We start from the raw sequence: 19,371 nt of genomic DNA, 5'->3' as shown, positions 1-19,371 counted from the left end.
TGAGGGATGAGATGATCCTACAGACGACGGTGCCACTGAAACCAAAGAACCTTGAGATTTCTCTTTCTCCATCTCTCCAGCTGAGATCCTTCTAGTCTCCATGTCTCCCTCCACTCCCACTCCATCTCCCCAGACTGGTCTGACACTCCCCCACATTCTTTAGCTCAGGCCCTCCCCCTACCAGTCACCCCTGCTCTGCGCCACATTCCCTCTGGACACTCCCCTGGAGTGGAAAAACCATCCCTCATCCCTTTCCGGCTCCCAGTCCCAGGATCGGACATGATGGTCATTCCTGTTTGGGATGTCCAAAGAGATAAGGCCTGGCATGGGGCCAATCTGTCATCGCAGGACTCTCAAAGCTGTTTCAGGCAGGATCCTCACCCACATGGCGTTTCCACCCTAAGCCCCTGCCCTTCTTACCCTGGCTGGCTCCCCTTCTCCAGGAACATGGCAGAGGACTCAGGAGCCAGGCAGAGAGCAAAGATCACTGTTCAACTTCCATCCAGGTCAGCTTCCTGTTCCTTGACCCCACATGTCTTCTAATCCCTGCAGGCCCTGGGCCACAAAGCAGACCATGAGAGAGGCTGGGTGGCTCTGGAAGTCAGAGGTCAGGAACAAATCCTGTTCCAAGGGCCATTAGAGACAAGTGTCTTCTCCCCAAACACCACAGAGAAAGCTGTTATCACAGCTGCTTTTGTTTAGGCATGTCTAGCTGTCTGACAACCATCTGCCTGGAGTTTGTCTTCTTAAAGACACGGCTGTGGTCAGCGGCTTCCAGTCCTAGCTCTGCCTCCCATAAAATTCAGATCTTGGACAGGCAGGTAACCTCCTGAGGCTCTGTTTTCTCCTAAGTCAAATGAATATCATAATCCCCACCTCACAGGGAGGCCGGGAGCATAAAATGAGCCTGCTTGTGAAATGATTTGTAAACTGTAAAGCTAGGCCAGGACCCTTTCCCAGGCTCTGAATCTAATTTTGTACTCATAATTCTTATGAGTACAAAATAATTTTATTCTTAAAGAGCGCCCCAGATTGCACAAGCTTCAGGACCCACCAAACTTGGACATGCCCAAAGTAGTGTATAAATGTTAATTATTAGCATAAGTAGTTAAGGGCTCCAGGGTCAGATAACACAGGATGAAAATCCTAGTTGTGTGACCTCTGCCAAATTGCCTAACCTCCCTGAGCCTCATTTTTCTCATTTTAAAACAGAGATAACACTTCAAAGATTGTTGTGAGGATTTAACATTTGTGAAGCATTTAGCATAGTTCCTGCTGCGTATGTGCTTAATACATGGTGTTTTGTTCTTATTATTTTAAGAATAGATGGAGAAAAGAATGCTCGGGGAGGCCAGGCAGGGTGGCTCACGCCTGTAATCCCAGCACTTTGGGAGGCAGGGGTTGGGGGGGGGGGTGGATCACGAGGTCAGGAGTTCGAGACCAGCCTGACCAACACGGTGAAACCCCGTCTCTACTAAAAATACAAAAATTAGCTGGGCATGGTGGTGGGCGCCTGTAATCCCAGCTACTTAGGAGGCTGAGGCAGGAGAATCGTTTGAACTCCGGAGGCAGAGGTTGCAGTGAGCAGAGATCGCGCCACTGCACTCCAGCCTGGGAGACAGAGCGAGACTCTGTCGTCTCAAAAACAAAACAAAAAAATAAAAACAAAAAAACAATGTTCCGGGGAAAATGGGTCTCTGAGCTGCAATAAGAGAAATGTGAGTTAGATCCAAGAAAGTACATAGTAACCTCTTTTTTTTTTTTTGAGACGACGTCTCACTCTGTCACCCAGGCTGGAGTGCAGTGGCGCGACCTCGGCTCACTGCAACCTGCACCTCCCGGGTTCAAGCGATTCTCCTGCCCCAGCCTTCCAAATAGCTGGAACTACAGGCGCCCGCCACCACGACCGGCTAATTTTTGTATTTTTTTTAGTAGAGACAGGGTTTCCCCACATTGGCCAGGCTGGTCTCGAACTCCTGACTTCGTGATCCGCCCTCCCCGGGTTCCCAAAGTGCTGGGATTACAGGCGTGAACCACTGCGCCTGGCCAGAGTAACCTCTTGAAGTTCCCTTTCGATTTGATTCCTTGGTGGAGGAGACCTTTAGTCTCCGCCCACCTACTGCCACCTGGCCCTACCCACCAAACACCTGATGGGGGCTGACGTCCGTCCGAGCCCAGTCTCCAAACACTCTGTTGGAGCTTGGGTGGGAAGAGGGAACCTCTGGGATTCTGCTGGGCTGGGCCCTGAAGGCAGGAGTGGACGAGAAATGGATACGGTCTAGGCTCAGCTTCCCGGCTACGCAGTGCGTTCTATGAAGGACGGACTCATTTCTACATTGACAGTCTTATCCTTTGATACCAGAAGTCGCAGCACTTAGGGGGAAAATGCTTTTTGGTAATTATAATTAGCGACATTTTGTTGTTACCACTGCTAAATATGTCTGTCTTTGCTGAGGAGCCAATCTCAGCTCGGATCAGGGTGAGTGGATAGGAGAAATAAATCTCGGCAAAGACAGCGAGGGGCCTGGGTGCGAGGAAGAACTCCCAGAGACCGCCAGCCACCTCTTGGGGACTCACAGCGCTGCGGAGGCGAGTCCAGCATTCCAGCCAGCCGCGCGCGGACGTCGGTCCCCAGATGCGCCAATGCCAGGTCTCTCCAGCCGGGCTGGCCTTTTCAGCAGCAGCAGCAGCCGCAGGAAAGCGGCCAGACAAATCCCACCCCCGGCCCCGCCCGTCACATCCATCTTGCTCCCGAGGCGACGCTTTCTCGGAGAAGCGAGGGGCGGGGAGGGGAAATCTAAGCCTTTGGGGGTTGCCGACAGGTGTTTGGGGGAGAAGGCGGAGCTGGGGTAGGGAGGATGAGGAGGGAGGGGCGGTGCTGCCCCTTTAAGAGGCGGCAGCGGAGCCGGGACCTTTTTCTCTTTCCCCGGAAGGAAAGCGCAGCCCGGGCTGGGCGCGCAAGGTGGGGAGGTGCGGGACTGGGCGTGGGGAGGCGGGGCGCGCGCCGGGGGACCCCTCCCTCCTGTCCTCCTTGCGGTCGACCGGTGCGCTTGCCAGATCCGCCGCGAAGCCGGGATCGAAGGCGACAGCGCGGCGAAGGGGGCGCGGCCGGGACAAGCTGGGGGCCGGTTGCCCGGGGCAGGGACGGCGGCGACCCGGCCGCTGGGGAGGCAGGAAGATAGACCCACGGATCTGAGGAGGGGATCCGAGAGCGCAGCTGTGAAACTGGCTGGGGCTGGGGGCACGAAACCGATAAGCGCTACGGAGCGCAGCGGCCGGCGGGTTCCAGTGTCCTCCGGCGGCGCGGGGAGCAGGTGAACAGGTCCTCACGCCCAGCTCCGCGCCCTCACGCGCTCTCGCCGGGACCCCGCTTCCGCTCGCAGCCATGGGCCCCGGCCCCAGCCGCGCGCCCCGCGCCCCACGCCTGATGCTCTGTGCGCTCGCCTTGATGGTGGCGGCCGGCGGCTGCGTCGTCTCCGCCTTCAACCTGGATACCCGATTCCTGGTAGTGAAGGAGGCCGGGAACCCGGGCAGCCTCTTCGGCTACTCGGTCGCCCTCCATCGGCAAACAGAGCGGCAGCAGCGCTACCTGTAAGTGAAGCTGGAGGGTGTGGGGTGGGAGCGAGAGTGTGCGAGCGCGGGATGCGGGTCCGGAGCGAAGTCGGAGCCCAGGGCAGCTGGCCCTTGGGAGCCAGGATTAAGGGGCGGCCCTCTGGCTGCTGGGGGTTGGCGGGAAGTGGAGGATTGGGTGTGGGGTCGGGCAGTAATCATTGGCAAGTGCTGACGGGGCCAGAACCTGTCTGGACGCCACCCCTCCGCCCTTTAGATCTCTCATGAGAGCGGAAGTGGGGTCCCGGTGGCTGAGTCCTCTCCCATTCTGTGAACCGAGTACCCAGCACTAGCCTGTTCTCTCCAGGGCTGGGAGCTGGGGTAAACTGCAAGATAAACACCCAGCGGACTCCCCCCTTCCCCTATGCTTGGGGGAAAAATGAGCATATACATTTAAGCACCTCGCTGGTAGTCTGCGGCCACGCCAGCCACACCCTCTGCAGAGCCAGACTGGATGGCCTTCTCAACTGCTGGCTTGGCGGATGGAGGGTGAGGTGATGGGTGAGTCTGGGCGTTTGGAGCTGTCCATACGCTCCCTCTGACGCCTTGAGGATAGGGGCGGTGAGAGAGAGAGGAGGACTTGTCCCAACTCTGGCTGGGTCTCCTCCTGCCCATCCCCAGGCAGTGGCACTCTTCCCGCAGACATCTTCCCTGCATTCCACAGATTCGTGTTGGATCTTCAACCCTGAGTGTGTTTGTTTTGGTTTGAAGAGGGAAACAGTGTTTTTCTCTTTCTTCTGTTCTCCTTCCCCAACAGCTGCAAGGAGGAGGGGAAGAGATGTGCACAGGGGAGGAAGGAGGAGGAGGTTGCACCCAGCCGCCTGGGTCCCCCTCACTCCACCAGACGCCCTCATGCCCAGGAGCATGTCCAGGCTTCAGAGGTCTCTCTGCCGTGGCCTCAGAGCGCGCAGAGGTTGGCGGTTGGGGGAGGTGAAGCTGTCCAAAGAGGGACGGTGTTTAGGACAGGTTAAGCAGGTACCATCCACCACTTTGGGCTGGGCGATCTGCCAGGCATCTGCCCCCACCTAGCCTCTGCCCCCACCTGGCCTCTGACCCCACTGAACAAGAAGACGTGGTCACATCCAGGGTACACTGGAATCTCTCCCTGCTCTGGCTGGGGCCTGCAGAGCTTGAGGAAGTTTAGAATGTCCAAAGTCCAAACTCTGCCCCCGCCTTGGTTCTGCCCTCCTGACCCAGCCTACCTACCTGGACTTAACCTCAACTCCATCTTGCTCTTGCAGAGGCTAGGGCTACCACACCCTTCCCAGCCTGGCCCCAGCAGCTGCCACCTGGCCTTAGCCAACCCTCTATCTTTTGGAGATCCTGAGCCACCATGAGCACAAGTTTCTACATCAGCTCTTTCTGCCCTAACTGAGAAAAAGATTTTCAGACTTTCAATGCCAAATCTGCATGATATAAGATAACATAGGTAAAGAGATCAGACTGGAAAGAAAGAGTCAATAATGATTCCGCAATCCCTCTCCCTTTTGCCTGGTGACCTTGAGCAAGATATTTCCCCTCCCTGGGCCAGGTTTCCCCCAAAAGGGGTTGGACCTGGATCTAGTGCTCTTTCCCACTGCTGTTGGCCTGTGAGAAGCAACTTGATATGGTAGAGGGAGAAGAGGCTTGGAGGTCCCATGGCCAGTGTCCTGTCTCAAATCTGTTACCAATACCTGAACCTGAACTTCCGCACATGTTGGAGGGAGGGGAACAGCATGCCTTCTGCTGGGATGTTAGTGGGGCTGTAAGGAGATAAAGTGCGTAAAATCCTCTGCACATGTGCCTTTCTCCAAGGAGCACCTGAAGGCTCTTGCGCTGAGGCCAGAACCTGGATGCATCCTCATTACCCATGGGCCCCGCCCAGGGTGGCTGAGCAAAGGGGTTCTACTTTTCTCTCTGGGAAGCTGGAGCTGGCATTCAGCCTGCCAAGAGCCCAGAAGGTTCTAAAGCTAATGAACCTCTGAGGGGCAGTTCTCTCCCTTGAGTATCCTCAGTCTTTCCTAAGGGTGGTTCTGTGTCTTGGCCCTTCTCTTCATCTCACTAAATTCGACCCCTCGGCCATTTGGGAGAGCCAGCTGGGCTTAGCTGCAGCCAGCTGTGTAGCCAGATGCAAACAGCTGCCTGAGTGCACAACTCAGAGGAACTAACTAGTAAGACGAGCTGCAGCCTCATATTCTGTTAGCCTGAAAGTCTCTTTGGAAAAGTGGGATGGTTCGTGGTCTTGGACAGGCTCTTAAACTGGGGTTCGTAGAAGGTTTTCAAGAGATGCAGGGACTCCCTGAAAGTGTACCCAAAATCGTAGTATTTGTCCACTGCCCTGGGGGTGGGAGGAGGGGAGAGCACAGCTTTCTTGTTCTCCACTCATAAGGCCTCAGAAATGGTTAGAAACCCAGGGGTGGGACCCTCTTTGCTGCCCCATCACCTTCATCTCTGGACTGGGGTTCCTGACCCACAACATAGGGGGCTAGCCCTAACCCAGGGCCCAGTCTCCTAGTCTGTGGAAATGAGGGGTAAGGAGCAGGCAGAGGACCAAAGTGCTCTGGGCTTCTCGGCAAGATGCATGAGGGGTTCCTTGGAGGGACAGGGACTGTTTTCTGGGAGGTGGTTACTGACACCCTCTCTGCTCCAGCACCTGCACTGACATTCCCTCCTGGGAATCCAGGCATTCTGGTCTGGCCTGACCCTGTGGGCCTATGGGGATACTGCCGGTCCTTCTCTCTCTTTCACTTTTGCTTGGAAATGAGGGTATCTGGGAAGCCCAGGGCAGGGTGGCTCCTAGAAATGAGGTCATGCCTGAGGTACGCAGGAGCCAGGCTCACCTGCCATGCTCTCCTAACATCATGTTTCCCTGGGCAAAGTGGGTGCCTGGCAGCCTTCAAGGCTCGTGCCAGCAGAAATGGGCACAGCAGCTGTGGCTGGAGGCAGAAGGCCTGCTCGTGTAGTATCTTTTTCCTCTGGCTCTACGCAGTGACCAGTCTAGGCCAAGAGGCTTTCAGTTGGGCAGGAGTAGGGGAAGCCTGATCGTGTAGAAAAAGCAGCAGCGAAGGGGGCTTGGTCAGAAGTAAACAAAGAATGAAGAGGATCCCCTTTGCAGTAAGAGGAATTGAGGTTAGATGACACTTAGAATGCCCTCGGGGGTCAAATATAGGAAAAATACTGAAGAGCCAAGGAAAGGGAGCAGAACTGAGAAAAATGGCCTTGTTCTTTTTTTATCTGAGGCTTAGCCAGGGCTCTTTTTCCTGTCCTTTCTCATTCTCTCTCTCCCTCCAGCTTGTTGCTCTGGTTCTAGGGCTGAGTCACCAGTGGGGAGAGGGGGCTGGGTGGGCAGCAAGGGAAGAGTCAGGAAGGATGGGGAGGGCTGCAGTTTCAGCTACGACAGGACCAGCCTCTGGGGAGATGGCTAATTCGGGCAGCAAGGCTGGCATAGAGCTGGGATCCAGGCATCCCAGAGCTGCCCCCACCCCTTCTCTGGGGCTCAGAGGTGGAACAGGCACCCTCCCCACCTGCCTCCTGGCCGGGGGTAGGAGGGGAACACAGGAGGCTAGGTACCCAAGGAGTGAGGCCCTGCCATGTTGGCCTGAGTACTAGATCCTTTGGCCCCCTCCGGAATCCTCCCATGGAGCCACCAAGTGCCTCCCTGAGGTGACAGAATCTGGGAAGGTAAATCTTACAGGCTGCTTCTTTGAGCATTACCCCACCCCAGTGCCCCCAGGGGCCTTCTCCTCTTTGAGGTGAGCCAACCTGGTACCCTGAATTCTCCTGAGTACTTTGCCACGCCCTTCTTTGATTCTTCTGCTTTCTCCTTGGCTGTTCCATTAGCTTTGAACTGCCCCAAGGGGAGTGATAGGGCAGGGGTAAGGAAGCGCTTTTTCAGAACTTGGAGCTCAAGGGGCTCTGCAGAGGCCAAGAGGGGCTGTTTGGCTGGAGCCAATGGGAGGGTGAGGAGGCAGCTGTTGGAAAGCCCTTGAGTAGTCACTTCACCCATCCCACTCCATCTGGGGGGCTGGGGGTCTCTGCTCCCCCCAGTCCAGCCTGACTCCAGGAGTGGGGCAGTCCCATCTCCTATCTTCCTTGCTCTAAGAGCTCCATCTAGGCATCCCTCCACCTACTCTCCCTCCTTCTGGCTGCAGCTGAGGGGATGGGTTCAGTACTGCTCTGGAAGGGGTCAGCTTTTGGATTTTGTGATCTGGACCAGACCCAAAAGCAGGTGGCTGGCAGAATTGCTCATTTGTATACTAATTTGCATTTCATTTGCATACAGTAAGGTCCCTCTCACCTTCAGGATTCTCCAACCCCCTCCCCACACACCTGGGTGTGTGTGGCTGGAGGAAGCTGGAACCACCCTCTGCACACCCGCCTTCCCCCATCCATGTGCAGGCCTCTGGCTGTAGACCCATTGGATCCTGGGCTGGGAGCCAGAGGGCCTTAAAGGGCCTCTGAGTGGGCCAAGTGGAAGCTAAAAATACTCTGGGGGGGTAAAGGGGGGGCTCACTCTGGAATCTCTGAGGAGGGAGGGGCCTGGGATGTAGGGCTGGGATTAGGGCACTGGCCCTGCCCTGCCCTCTATCAGTAGGCATAAGGCTGGTTCCAGGCAACAGGCAGGAGGGTATTGGTGGTAAGGGGAAGTATTTCAATCTGATTGACATGCATGCCCAGCTCTGCCTGCTCAGTACCTCAGGAAGTTCAGAGGAGGGGGTCCCTTAGCCCCTTCCTGGCTGAGTTGAGGGGGCTGGGAGGGCATGGAGACCCTTCTGCTCAGCTGCCTCCTGTATGACAACATGGGCAGGGCAGCAGCAGCAACAAGGGGGCAACACTTCCATTACAGGCGTGCCCAAAGCCCCGCCTCCCACTGAGGCCCGGACCCCTTAGTGTCACTGTAGAAAATTCCCAACCTCCACCTCCAGCCAGATCTGAGCCCCCGCTGTAGAGTGACTCTAGCTGCCAGCGCTCCCACGCCGACCCCAGTGATCACCTGGTATCCTCAAGCCATGGAAGTCTTCCTATGTCTCCCCCCTGATCTCTCTAAACCACCAAAGGAGTCTCTTCTTTTCCCTCTGCTCCAGGTTCCCTAACATGCCAGGGCAGAAATTCCTGGGTCCAGCCAGGCACGGTGGCTCACGCTTGTAATCCCAGTACCTTGGGAGGCCGAGGTGGGTGGATCACCTGAGGTCAGGAGTTCGACATCAGCCTGACCAATATGGTGAAACCCCATCTCTAGTACAAATACAAAAATTAGCTGGGCGTGGTGGTACATGCCTGTGATCCCAGCTACTTGGGAGGCTGAGTCAGGAGAATCACTTGCACCCAGGAGGCGGAGGTTGCAGTGAGCCGAGGTTGTGCCACTGCACTCCAGCCTGGGTGACAGAGCAAGACCCTGTCTCAAAAAAAAAAAAAAAAGAAAGAAAAAAAGAAATTCCTGGGTCCCTGGAGGGAGGGCTGGGGTCATGCTAGGCCAGTCCTGATGCCACAACAAATCAGAACAACAATGCTCACATTAGCTATGGCTTCATATCAGAACACCTTTTTGTAGAATAGACCTATTTGTTCCTCTAGCAACCCTGGAGGTCAGCAGGAGAGGGGCTGCCCCCATTTTACAGATGGGGCACTCAGGGCTCAGAGAAGGAAAGGAAATTGCCCCTTCAGGCAGAACAAACCCTAGACCCAGGTCCGTGGGTTCTCAGGCTGAGATGCTCCTTTCCCGCAGGCTGTGGGTCCCTTCTCTCATCTGTCAGGCACGCCAGAGAGCGGATGTCCATGGGTGGTCAGGCAGTGGACTCATCGAGGCCTTCCCAGCCCAGACAGAAGTGACTCTCCAGGCCTGGCTGCCACCCTGGCCCCTTGCCAGCATCCCTGGCCAGGAAGCTTCACCCCTTCTCCCAGGAACACTTCCCCAGGGTGAGGTCTGAGCTGTAGTCTTGAAGTATAGGCAAGGTCCCACCCCCTTCCCAGCACCCGCAGGCAGTACATTCCTGACTCCCAGTGGGTGGAGATACCCCAGGCCCTGGCATGCCCAGGCCCTGCCCTGCCCTGCCCACTCCCTGCAGCCCACACTCACAGGTCCCAGGCAGAAGCTACAGGCGTGGCTGTTGCTTGGCACTTCCAGGCTGGCAGGAGGCCCAGAGCCCAAGTTCTGAGCTGGGAACTGTAGAGTGATAGAGTTGCTGGGGCCAAATGGTGGGGCACCTGGGAGGTGCCTGCCACCCGAGAAGGCCAGGGCCATCAGGATTGAGCAGGGGCTCCTGGCAGAACATTTAGAGGCTGCAGGGAGGTGATGTGGGGAGAAAGTCTGCTAAAACTGAGTTCTCAAACTGGGGTGCACCAGATTCCACCAGATGGTGTGTTGTGGGCAGAGGAATCTATCTTTTTAACAAAGATCCCTGGGGTTTCTGATGGCCCAAGGCTTGTCCTCTAAGATGGCATTTCAGGGCCAACCCCTGCCTCTCTCTGCTACAGCCACCCCTCTGGTATGGGACGGGTTGCCAGGGTCCTAAGCATCCTTGCAGGAACTTGCTGTCGGCATCCCCAAAGATGGATTCTGGGCAGGCTGGGGGCAAGGCAAGAGCCCTTTCCCTCCCCACCTGCTGCCCACCCACTGGAAACTCTGCTCTGGGGCCACATTGTCCAAAGTGTCAGGTACTTATCCCAACCCCTACCTGTGTGCCTGTCTTAAGGTAACTGCGGAAGGATGTTGGACATCACCCAGGTCGCTTAGGGGCCCAGGTCTCCAAGATCTGAGTCCCCACATGGCTTCAGGAGGAAAAACCCAGCGTTCTGACAACCCAGTCCCCTAAGTTCTCCCCTCTGACCCCCCAGAATTTGAACTCTCTGCCAGGATTCCTCATCTTGCTCTCTTCTGGTCTACCTTCATCTCAAAGGCCAAAGCATTCCTTCCAAAACTGAGATCTGGCCATGTCATGCCCCTGCCTAAAATCCCTCTGTGGTTCCCCTAAGGACCTTCCCAGCCTGCCTTTGTGTGCCTCTCCGGAGGCTCCTGGACTCCAGCTATGCTGAGGGCCTTGCAGGTCTCTGAATCACCCTTCTGGCTCTTGCTTCCTGGCCCTGCACATGCGTGCCTTTGCCCAAGTGCTCTTCCTCCCCTTCTTCACCTGGAGAACCCTGGTGATTGTCCTCAGACTCAGATTAGGTCACCTCTTCTGCTGGCCTCCATCACTGCCCCCTCAGCCCTGAGCCTGGGCTACTGTGCTCCCTGCTTCCCACTCCTGGGGCACTTCCTTCTAGTGTCTTTTTTCCTTGCCTGCCTTACCCTACACTGGGCACTTCTGGAGGGCAGGAGCTGGGGGTCTCCTGGCACCAAGAATCTGTAAATGTATGTTGAATAAATAACAAGTTGTTCGAAGTGGGGCTTGGGGAGTCTGAACCCGGACCCACCTCCGTCCCTATCCCCAGGCTCCTGGCTGGTGCCCCCCGGGAGGTCGCTGTGCCCGACGGCTACACCAACCGGACTGGTGCTGTGTACCTGTGCCCACTCACTGCCCACAAGGATGACTGTGAGCGGATGAACATCACAGTGAAAAGTGAGGGGAAGGGGCTGGGGAGGGGTGCTGGGTCAGAGGTCTGGCAGGGGGGTACCGCAGAGAGAATGGCGTGGAGGAGATAGAAGGCTTGTTCACACAGCTTCTAGTTGCTTCTTGTCCAGCTGGGAAGAGGGTGCCCTAGAGGAGAGTGGGGCTGGATGGGATTGGTAGAGCTCAGAATAATGACGAGCTGGAGTAGGGGAGTTGGGAGGGCTGCCCTGTGGGTGGAGGGCCCAAGCGGGACCCACCCCTGCCCTCTGGAGGCTTTGGGCACTGAAGTATGGGGGAGGTGCTCTGATTCATGATCCTTCCGGTGCCCACAGGTGACCCTGGCCATCACATTATTGAGGACATGTGGCTTGGAGTGACTGTGGCCAGCCAGGGCCCTGCAGGCAGAGTTCTGGTAAGTGGGTGCTCAGTGTTAGCTCCTCCACCTCTACCCGGCTCTCCCCTCATCTCCAGAGCTGGGAGGAAAGAAGAGGGCAGCAGGGGGGTCCACGGCGCATGTGTGCTGGGGCCTGCACACGTGTCCCTTCCTGTGGCTGTGTGTCCCTCGCTCTCTGCACTCCTGGGGAGGGGGTGAGTATCCTGTGCTCTCCCAAACCCCCGCATGGCCTGAGTTCTCTGAGTCATCCACTTCCTCCCCATGCCTACACTGGGTGCTCAGCCTTCGTGGGAACAAGCCGAGGGAGCCGAGGGAACTGCAAGGAGGAGAAAGGGCAGAGAGGGCCCCAGGCAGCTCAGCGCTGGCTGGTGCTCCTTCCTGGGAGGCTGACTGCCGGAAGAGGCCCAGCCCTGCTGACCCCGGCTCACCCAGCTCTGGTCTGGGGGCTAATCAAATGTGTCACCTCCTGCCCACATTCTATAGTGGCAGCCCCTGAGTTCTCCATTTCTGGGTCCCAGATAGACATTTCCCCCCACATTTTTTTCTCTCTCTGTCTCTTTTTGTTGTTGTTGTTATATTCCAAAAAGGATTTTGATTTTATTGCTTCACACACAGAAGAGTTCTGGTTAAGGCTTGCCTTGCTCCTGGTGCTCATATGATGCCACCAGGATGTGATTTATCTCAAGCACTTAACTCTGTGTTCTTCATGTTGCCTCCATTCTTTGATAGGCATTCTTTTCATGGTGCCAAGATGAATGCGACAGCTTCAGCTTTATCTTCTTTGACCTTCAAGTTCTATAGTCCCAGTAGATATCTGACTACAACTCATTAGCTCTGACTATCTCAGGTACTCCTCTCTGAAACAGTTACTGTGACCAAGAGAATGCAATACTTACACTTTCTTCAGACATGAATTATCAGTATCCAGATAGGCACATAAACTCAGTCTTAGAATGTGTTGCTTTGATGTCAGGTTTTTCTCTTGCCTTGATAGTTCCACATGGCTGGGGAAGCCTCACAATCATGGTGGAAGGCAAGGAGGAGCAAGTCCCATCTCACGCTGATGGCAGCAGGCAAAGAGAGAATGAGGCTGTCTCTCTCTCTCTCTCTCTCTCTTTTCTTTTCTTTCTCTTCTTTCTTCTTTCTTTCAAGATAGAAGACTCCCAGCTGGGTGTGGTGGTTCACGCCTGTAATCCCAGCACTTTGGGAGGCCAAGGCCGGTGGATCATGAGGTCAGGAGTTCGAGACCAGCCTGGCCAATATGGAGAAACCCTGTCTCTACTAAAAATATAAAAAATAAGCCGGGTGCAGTGGTGCCCGTCTGTTGTCCCAGTTACTTGGGAGGCTGAGGCAGGAGAATCGCTTGAACCTGGGAGGTGGAGGTTGCAGTGAGCCAAGATCACACCACTGCATTCCAGCCTGGGTGACAGAGCGAGACTCCATCTCAAAAAAAAAAAAAAAGACTCCATCTCTCAACCAGGCTGGAGTGTAGTGGTGCCATCTCAGCTCACTGCAGCCTTGACTTCCCAGACTCAAGCGACCCTCCAGCCTTAGCCTCCCAAGCTAATTTTTTAAGTTTTTATAGAGACAGGGTCTGACTGTGTTGCCCAGGCTGGTCTCAAACTCCTGGGCTCAAGTGATCCTCCTGCCTTGGCCTCCCAAACTGCTAGTGCTAGGATTTCAGGCGTGAGCCACTCTATGTGGCCCCATTTTTCTTTTTCTTTCTTTCTTTCTTTTTTTTCTCTTAGAGATGAGGTCTGGCTCTGTCACCCAGGCTGGAGTACAGTGGCACGATCATAGCTCACTGTAGCCTTGAACTCCTGGGCTCAAGTGATCCTCCTGCCTCGGCCTCCCAAGTAGCTGGGATTATAGGCAAGAGCAACAATGCCTGGCTTTTTTCTCATTTTAAAATTTGATGTGGCCAGGCTCGGTGGCTCATTCCTTTGGGATGAGGCAGGAGGATCGTTTGAGCCTAGGAGTTTGTGATCAACCTGGGCAACATGGCAAAATTCCATCTCTACAAAAAATATATAAATTAGCCCAGCATGGTGGTATGCGCCTGTAATCCCAGCTGCCTGGGAGGCTGAGGTGGGAGGATCACTTGAACCCCGGAGAGAAAGGTTGGAGTGAGCTGAGATCATGCCACTGCACTCCAGCCTGGGTGACAGAGTCAGATCCTGTCTCAAAAAGGAAAAAATTGATGTAATGTTTACATACAGTGAAATGTACAGATTTTAAACTTCAATGAATTTTTACAAATGTATGTACCTGTATAACCAAAGATATATCTTAAAATCACTCCAGAAGGTGCCCTTGTAATCCCTTCTAATCATTTGCCACCCCATAAGCCACCACTGCTGTGATTTCTGTCACCTTTGAACACTGTTTTAAGCTCCAGGTTGGCATCAGTTCACTGAAATGCCTTTTTGAGACCCCTGTTATGGATGGCTGTGGTCTAGGAGCCCATTTAAAGTGATTCTGCACCCTGGATCCTTTAGCAATTATTTACTCACTGTTCATTCAACAGATATTTGGTGAGCCCCTACTGTGTACCAAACACTGTGCTATTCCTAGAAGCTTAGCAGTGACTAAGACAGGCTCAGGTAACATGCTGGTGGAGCTCACAGCTAGAAGGGACCACAGAAAGCAAGTAAACAAGAACCAGGGCCTACTTCTGGACTTTGCCTGCCTCCAGGCCGTTTTAAGTCACCCTATTCTGGCCCATCAGTTTGCCCAATAAATATATACTGAGCAGCTAAAGTGCACCCAGAGAGGCTGTGCATAGATTCTCCCCTCCATGAAGCAGCACAGCATGTGCTTAAGAGCTCAGATTTTGGAAGGAGACAGCCTTGGTTTGAATATTCTCTGCCTCTCTCTAGATGTGAGATCTTATGCAGGTTACTGAGCTCTCCATGCCTCAGTTTATCTAAAATGGGGGAAATAATCATTCCTACACCATAGGGTCACTAGCAGGCTTAACACTTAATATGTGAGGAGCTCAGAATTGTGCCTGGCATATAGGAAGCACTCATGAAGTGTTAGCTGCTGCTATTATTATTACCGTCATTGTAATTATTATTTTAATAATGGTCCTTTCATTAAGAGGACAGGGTCATCTGGAGATGGCAGAGCAGCAAGTTCCTTAATCTCTCTGTTACTAACCCCTTCTAGACCAAGAGCCTGAACCCCACAGTCTCTGATCCTTCCCTGCTTTCCCTTTGCTGAGATCTCTAAGCCACTCTCAGATCCACACTTTATAGCTTTCCAAAAAGTGTTCCTGACCCTCAGAGCAGATTTCTGAATTCTGGAAAGGAGATGCAGGTTTAAGTATCACTGGGAGAAGAAGGAGAAGCCAGGAGATCTCCTTTGACTCCTGTTGGGCAAAGCCAGAGGCTTACAGGGTAAAAGAGACAGCTGACCCAGGTCCCTGTGCCTGACTAAGGCTGCCTGTGTTTGGGGGGTCCCCAGGTCTGTGCCCACCGCTACACCCAGGTGCTGTGGTCGGGGTCAGAAGACCAGCGGCGCATGGTGGGCAAGTGCTACGTGCGAGGCAATGACCTAGAGCTGGACTCCAGTGATGACTGGCAGACCTACCACAACGAGATGTGCAACAGCAACACAGACTACCTGGAGACGGGCATGTGCCAGCTGGGCACCAGCGGTGGCTTCACCCAGAACACTGTGTACTTCGGCGCCCCCGGTGCCTACAACTGGAAAGGTGGGGACCATGGGGCCATGGGGGAAGAAAGGAAAAGCAGAGACCACCCACCCCTAGTTAGCCACGGGGACAGCTGGCCTAGACCATCCACACTAGAAACAGGACCTCATGCCAATATCAGCAACCACCATGACTTCTACTGTTTTAAAGCACTTACTATGTGCCAGGGGCCTTAAGCATATTATGTCAATCAATCTTTTTTGTTGTTTTTTTGACATAGGGTCTCACTATGTCACCCAGGCTGGAGTGCAGTGGCACATTCATGGCTCACTGCAGCCTCGACCTCCCCAGGCTCAGGTGATCCTCCAACCTCAGCTTCTTGAGTAGCTATGACCACAGGCATGTGCCACTACACCTGGCTAATTTCTGTATTTTTTGTAGAGATGGAGTTTCACCATGTTGCTCAGGCTGGTCTTGAACTCCTGGGCTTAAGCAATCCACCCTCCTCAGCCTCCCAAAGTGCTGGGATTATGGGCATGAGCCACCATGCCCAACCTCAATCAGTCTTTATTATTTATTTATTTATTTATTTATTTTTTTTTTTTTTTGAGACAGAGTCTCACTCTGTCACCCAGGCTGGAGTGCAGTGGTGCAATCTCAGCTCACTGCAAGCTCCACGTCCAGGGTTCACACCATTCTCCTGCCTCAGCCTCTTGAGTAGCTGGGACTACAGGTGCCCGCCACCACGCCCAGCTAATTTTTTTGTATTTTTAGTAGAGACGGGGTTTCACCGTGTTAGCCAGGATGGTCTCGATCTCCTGACCTCGTGATCCGCCCACCTTGGTCTCCCAAAGTACTGGGATTACAGGCGTGAGCCACCACGCCCGGCCTAATCATTCTTAAAATACTCTTATGAGGCAAGTATTATTATATCCATTTTACAAAAACAAAAACTAAGACTTAGAGAAGTAAATTGCCCAAGGCCAACAAAGTTATGAAACCTGGATTGGAATACAGGTCCATCTGACTTCAGTTTAACCATTTACAAACTAATTCTAAAAATAAAACATGCTCCTGGTACAACCACTACATAGTACGGTAGGCAATGTCCTATAATAATAGTTATCGCCAGGTGCAGTGGCTCATGCCTGTAATCCCAACACTTTGGAAAACTGAGGTGGGAGGATCACTTGAGCCCAGGAGTTCAAGACTAACCTGGGCAATGTAGGGAGACCTTGTCTCTACAAAAAATTTAAAAATTAGCCAGGTGTGGTGGCACACACCTATGGTCCCAGCTACTCAGGAGGCTGAGGTGGGAGGATCGCTTGGGCCCAGGAGGTTGAGGCTGCAGTGAGCTGCGATTGTGCCACTGTCCTCCAGCCTGAGCAGCAGAGCAAGACCTTATCTCAAAAACTTAAATAAATATCGCTACTTTCTCTCTTTCTCTTATCAAAAGTCATGGGCACCTTTTCATGTTGATATATATAGGACCATCATTTTAGAGGATGAAGGGTATTTTCTTGTAAAAGACCACACTACACATGGTCTCACAGGGGGTGTCTGACAGCTTATACTCCCTCCATCTCTTTGCCTCCCTCCATCACACAGGTTGTAGCAATAGTGACCCCTTTTCCCTTACTGAACCTTTATTGTTGTAGAATCAGCAGGCAGAGGAGCCTTGAATCTCCTCTTGACCAACAGGTAGCCCCAGGCATAGTCACAGCTCTGGGCTCACCGAAGGCTGAGGCCTCTGCCCCCTCTTCTGGTCCTGCCTCCCACCCCCTGGTCATGTAGCACCTTGGCAATGTCACAGATACTCTCCAGCAGTAGCCCTGGGTGCAGGGTCCAGCTAGGCAGCCCGAGTTTGGGGTCAGGACCAGAAAGAGATAATGGTGTGGAGTCTGACCTCAGTGTCTAGAGAGTGGGGAAAGCCATCTAGCATCTAATATCCAGGAGCCTGAGTGATTAAGTTCTAGCTATGGCTCTACAACCAGCTCCCCATGGGACTATGAGCAAGTCAGCTTCCCTCCTGAGCCTCACTTACCTGCAAAATGGGGGTCATAATTTCACCTCGAATAATTGTTATAATAGGCCAGGCACAGTGGCTGACACCTGTAATCCCAGCACTTTGGGAGGCCAAGGCAGATGGATCACTTGAGGCCAGGAGTTTGAGACAAGCCTGGCCAACATGGTGAAACCTTGTCTCTACTGAAAATACAAAAATTAGCCGGGAATGGTGGCGCATGCCTGTAATCCCAGCTACTCGGGAGGCTGAGGCAGGAGAATCGCTTGAACCCAGGAAGCGGAGGTTGCAGTGAGTCAAGATCACGCCATTGCACTCCAGCCTGGGCAACAAGAGCGAGACTGTCTCAAAAAAAAAAAAAAAAAAAAGGAAAAAAGAATTGTTAAAGAGGATGTGTTTTATAAATGGCAAAATGCTCACCAATAAAAGGGGTTATTACTATCCTTGTTGGGTGGGGGTGGGGGTGGGCTGGACATGGTAGAGGAAACCAGAAACCGGTGGTGACTTATACTCCCTACTCTCCCTCCCTCAATCCCTGTGAAGGAAACAGCTACATGATTCAGCGCAAGGAGTGGGACTTATCTGAGTATAGTTACAAGGACCCAGAGGACCAAGGAAACCTCTATATTGGTGAGTACAGTAGTGGTAGCCCATCAAGTGGTAGAGGGGAAGGGGGCTTAGTCCCTGGTGGAAAGGTGAGGCCAGAGTGCAGTTGTGACTAATGGCATTTAGTTAAACTAGCACACACGGATTGGCCAGCACCTGTATGCCAGGCCCTGTTCCAAGCTCCCAAGATGCAAAGTTCTTGACTTCAGGATGCTCACAGTCCAGTGTCCAGGCAGAACTGGAGCTGGGATGGGCCATGGCTGCTGGCCATCTGGAGTCTACTTTCTTGCCCTACTTGGAATAGTGGGATAGAACATCATGGTGGGGGGCAAGGGAGGGAATAGGGAGATGGGTCCAGAGTAGAAAGAAACAAAGTTGACTGGGACCTTGGTTGAACATCTTCCCTCTATCCCAGGGTACACGATGCAGGTAGGCAGCTTCATCCTGCACCCCAAAAACATCACCATTGTGACAGGTGCCCCACGGCACCGACATATGGGCGCGGTGTTCTTGCTGAGCCAGGAGGCAGGCGGAGACCTGCGGAGGAGGCAGGTGCTGGAGGGCTCGCAGGTGGGCGCCTATTTTGGCAGCGCCATTGCCCTGGCAGACCTCAACAATGATGGGTGAGAATCTAGGGACATCCTCTGGGGCCAGGGAGAGTGATGGGCGGGGGAAGGCTTACCTAAGCCAGGCGAGGGGAGTGGAGGATTTGCAGTTGTGCGGCTATCTGCATGTTGTTTGCAGAGGTTTGCAGTCAGGCTTTATGGGAGTCTGAGCACCTGCACATGGCATTTGTGGGACCCCTGCGTTTGCTTGTTTCTGCTTAGGATTTGTATGCTCCAGTGGATGTGGGTTGTTTGGGTTTGATTTGTGCCTGCATGGCGTCTCCATGACATATGTCTTCTATTTGGTGGGTCATATTGGCATCTCCATGTCCTTCCCATGCACATGTCCTTCCCACCCATGACCTGTGGCCGGAAGAGCCATTTGCAGAGCCCTGTGCCCTGGCACAGTTACGCCTGTCAAACAAGAACTATGCTGCATATTGGAGGCTGACCTCACACTCCCATTTCCCTCCTCTCCTGTGTAGGTGGCAGGACCTCCTGGTGGGCGCCCCCTACTACTTTGAGAGGAAAGAGGAAGTAGGGGGTGCCATCTATGTCTTCATGAACCAGGCGGGAACCTCCTTCCCTGCTCACCCCTCGCTCCTTCTTCATGGCCCCAGTGGCTCTGCCTTCGGTTTATCTGTGGCCAGCATTGGTGACATCAACCAGGATGGATTTCAGGGTATGAGCCAGCACCCCTCCCCCAGCACCCCTCCTCCAGCACCCTTCCCCCCAGCACCCCTACTGACTGAGCACCAGCTGCACACCAGGCTTGACAGGGCCCACAGATGAGACAGGATGGGGCCGGACCTGGGGAGCTCACAGCAGTACTAGAGAGAGGATGTGCAGATGTGCAGAGGAAGCACAGAGGCAAGCTCAGTGGGCCTCCTGGAGGAGCTTGCATGCCACTGTGCAGCCAAGGCTGGGCTGAGAGTGCACAGTAGAGAACT

At 53.9% G+C, this 19,371-nt stretch overlaps 1 protein-coding gene across 2 annotated transcripts in view; it reads left to right on the top strand.

Moving 5' to 3' along the window:
* The first annotated feature begins 2,920 nt into the window (after positions 1 to 2,920).
* Positions 2,921 to 19,371, top strand: part of ITGA3 (integrin subunit alpha 3) — a 35,656-nt gene continuing 19,205 nt past the window's right edge. For both annotated transcript variants that reach the window (XM_004041449.5, XM_055387676.2), the window contains exons 1-7: positions 2,921 to 3,591; positions 11,017 to 11,144; positions 11,468 to 11,547; positions 14,998 to 15,247; positions 17,754 to 17,840; positions 18,232 to 18,439; positions 18,907 to 19,103. In XM_004041449.5, the coding sequence (XP_004041497.2) occupies positions 3,386 to 3,591; positions 11,017 to 11,144; positions 11,468 to 11,547; positions 14,998 to 15,247; positions 17,754 to 17,840; positions 18,232 to 18,439; positions 18,907 to 19,103 (1,156 nt within the window). In that variant the 5' untranslated portion in view covers positions 2,921 to 3,385. The remainder of the gene's footprint in view (positions 3,592 to 11,016; positions 11,145 to 11,467; positions 11,548 to 14,997; positions 15,248 to 17,753; positions 17,841 to 18,231; positions 18,440 to 18,906; positions 19,104 to 19,371) is intronic.

This window comes from Gorilla gorilla, chromosome 4 (genome assembly GCF_029281585.2).
Source record: "Gorilla gorilla gorilla isolate KB3781 chromosome 4, NHGRI_mGorGor1-v2.1_pri, whole genome shotgun sequence".
Lineage (NCBI taxonomy): Eukaryota > Metazoa > Chordata > Mammalia > Primates > Hominidae > Gorilla > Gorilla gorilla.
Note: the sequence above shows the minus strand (reverse complement) of the source record. Positions and strands in the feature narration are given on the sequence as shown.